This window comes from Corvus brachyrhynchos, unplaced genomic scaffold (genome assembly GCF_000691975.1).
Source record: "Corvus brachyrhynchos isolate BGI_N302 unplaced genomic scaffold, ASM69197v1 scaffold442, whole genome shotgun sequence".
In the NCBI taxonomy this organism is placed as follows: domain Eukaryota; kingdom Metazoa; phylum Chordata; class Aves; order Passeriformes; family Corvidae; genus Corvus; species Corvus brachyrhynchos.
The window spans coordinates 171,375-172,624 of record NW_008236443.1 but is presented as its reverse complement, the minus strand read 5'-3'; the positions used below and the strand labels follow the sequence as shown (position 1 = coordinate 172,624).

The 1,250-nt window shown below is 62.7% G+C and overlaps 1 protein-coding gene across 1 annotated transcript in view; it reads right to left on the bottom strand.

Annotated features, from left to right (window-relative positions):
• Positions 1-400: 400 nt before the first annotated feature.
• The window catches only part of LOC103624408 (pre-mRNA-processing factor 39-like), a 9,783-nt gene continuing 8,933 nt past the window's right edge, over positions 401-1,250 (bottom strand). The window contains exons 9-10 of the mRNA XM_017747261.1: positions 1,024-1,150; positions 401-601 (exon numbers count right to left, since the gene is read on the bottom strand). Of these exons, the coding sequence (XP_017602750.1) occupies positions 501-601; positions 1,024-1,150 (228 nt within the window). The 3' untranslated portion in view covers positions 401-500. The remainder of the gene's footprint in view (positions 602-1,023; positions 1,151-1,250) is intronic.

Sequence of the window (1,250 nt, the reverse complement as noted above, 5' to 3'; positions counted from 1 at the left end):
GGGGACAGAAATTTGGGGGGAGAAGTGACACATTTGGGGGGGAAAAGGGGAGAAATGAGGGCAAAAAGGTGCAAATTCGGGTGAAAGGCAGCACAGTTGGAATTAAAAAGGGGCGAGAGTGGGACAAAAAGGGGCAGAACTGAGGGGCTAAAAATGCGGGAATTTGGATAAAAGCGAGGAGAACTGGGGTCAAAGCGGGGGCCCGATTTTGGGGCTGACTTTGGGGGGCCCCGGGGGTCTCACCCGTTCTCGGGCGCCCGTTTCCGGGCCGCGTGCGCCTTCAGGATCTTCTGGTGCTCATCGTAGGCCTTGAGCAGGCTGGGGAGGGGGCAGGGCTCAGGGGGGAGCCCCCAGACCCTTTTCGGGGTCCCCCCAGGGCGTTTTTCCCCCGAACCTGTGGATGCTGGAGCCGAAGTCCTCGAGGAACTCGACGCGGCGCTGGGAGAAGACGAGTTTGGCCTCGTCGGGCAGGGGGCTGCGCAGGGCGCGCTCGAAGCAGCTCATGGTGTTGCCAGGCTCACCCGGCGCAGCCGCACCATGGCCAGCCCCGGCACCGCCGCCTCGAAGCAGCGCAGGATGCTCCGGGCCTCCTCCACGTTCCCTGGGAACGGGGAAAAACGGGAGAGGAAGGGAAAAAAACGGGGAAAAATGCGGTTATTGGGATCCCCACGGCAGTTACGGGGTCCCACAGGGGCGTTATTGGGGTCCCCGGGCCCGGCACCGCCGCCTCGAAGCGGCGCAGGATGAGCCAGGCCCCTTCAGCATTCCCTCTGGGATTGGGGAAAACGGGGAAAAAAGCAAAGAAACGGGGTTATTGGGGTCCTTGGAGCAGTTATAGGGTCCCACAGAGGAGTTACTGGGATCCCCACGTTGATTTTGGGGGTCCCTGGATCACTCTGGGGTGACCTTTAAGCCCCATCCCCACCTCAGAGTCCCCAGTCCCGGCCCCAAACCTGAAAAGGGGCAGTTCCGGGGCCATTCCCGGATTTTGGGGGCTCCCCCGGGCATTTGGGGCTCCCTGACCTTGCTTCTCCTCGAAGGCGGCCCAGAGCAGGTGGATGTTGGGCTTGCGGGGCAGGTGGAAGCCGCAGGCCCTCTGGAAAACGCTGCGGGCGCCCGGCACCGTGCGGGACTCCAGGTAGCGCGTGTACTGCGGGAAAAACGGGGGAAAAAGGGTGAAAAACGGGAGAAACGGGGGAAAACGGGGGGGAAAACGGGAATAACGGGGGGGGGAAAAAGATGGGGGCAGG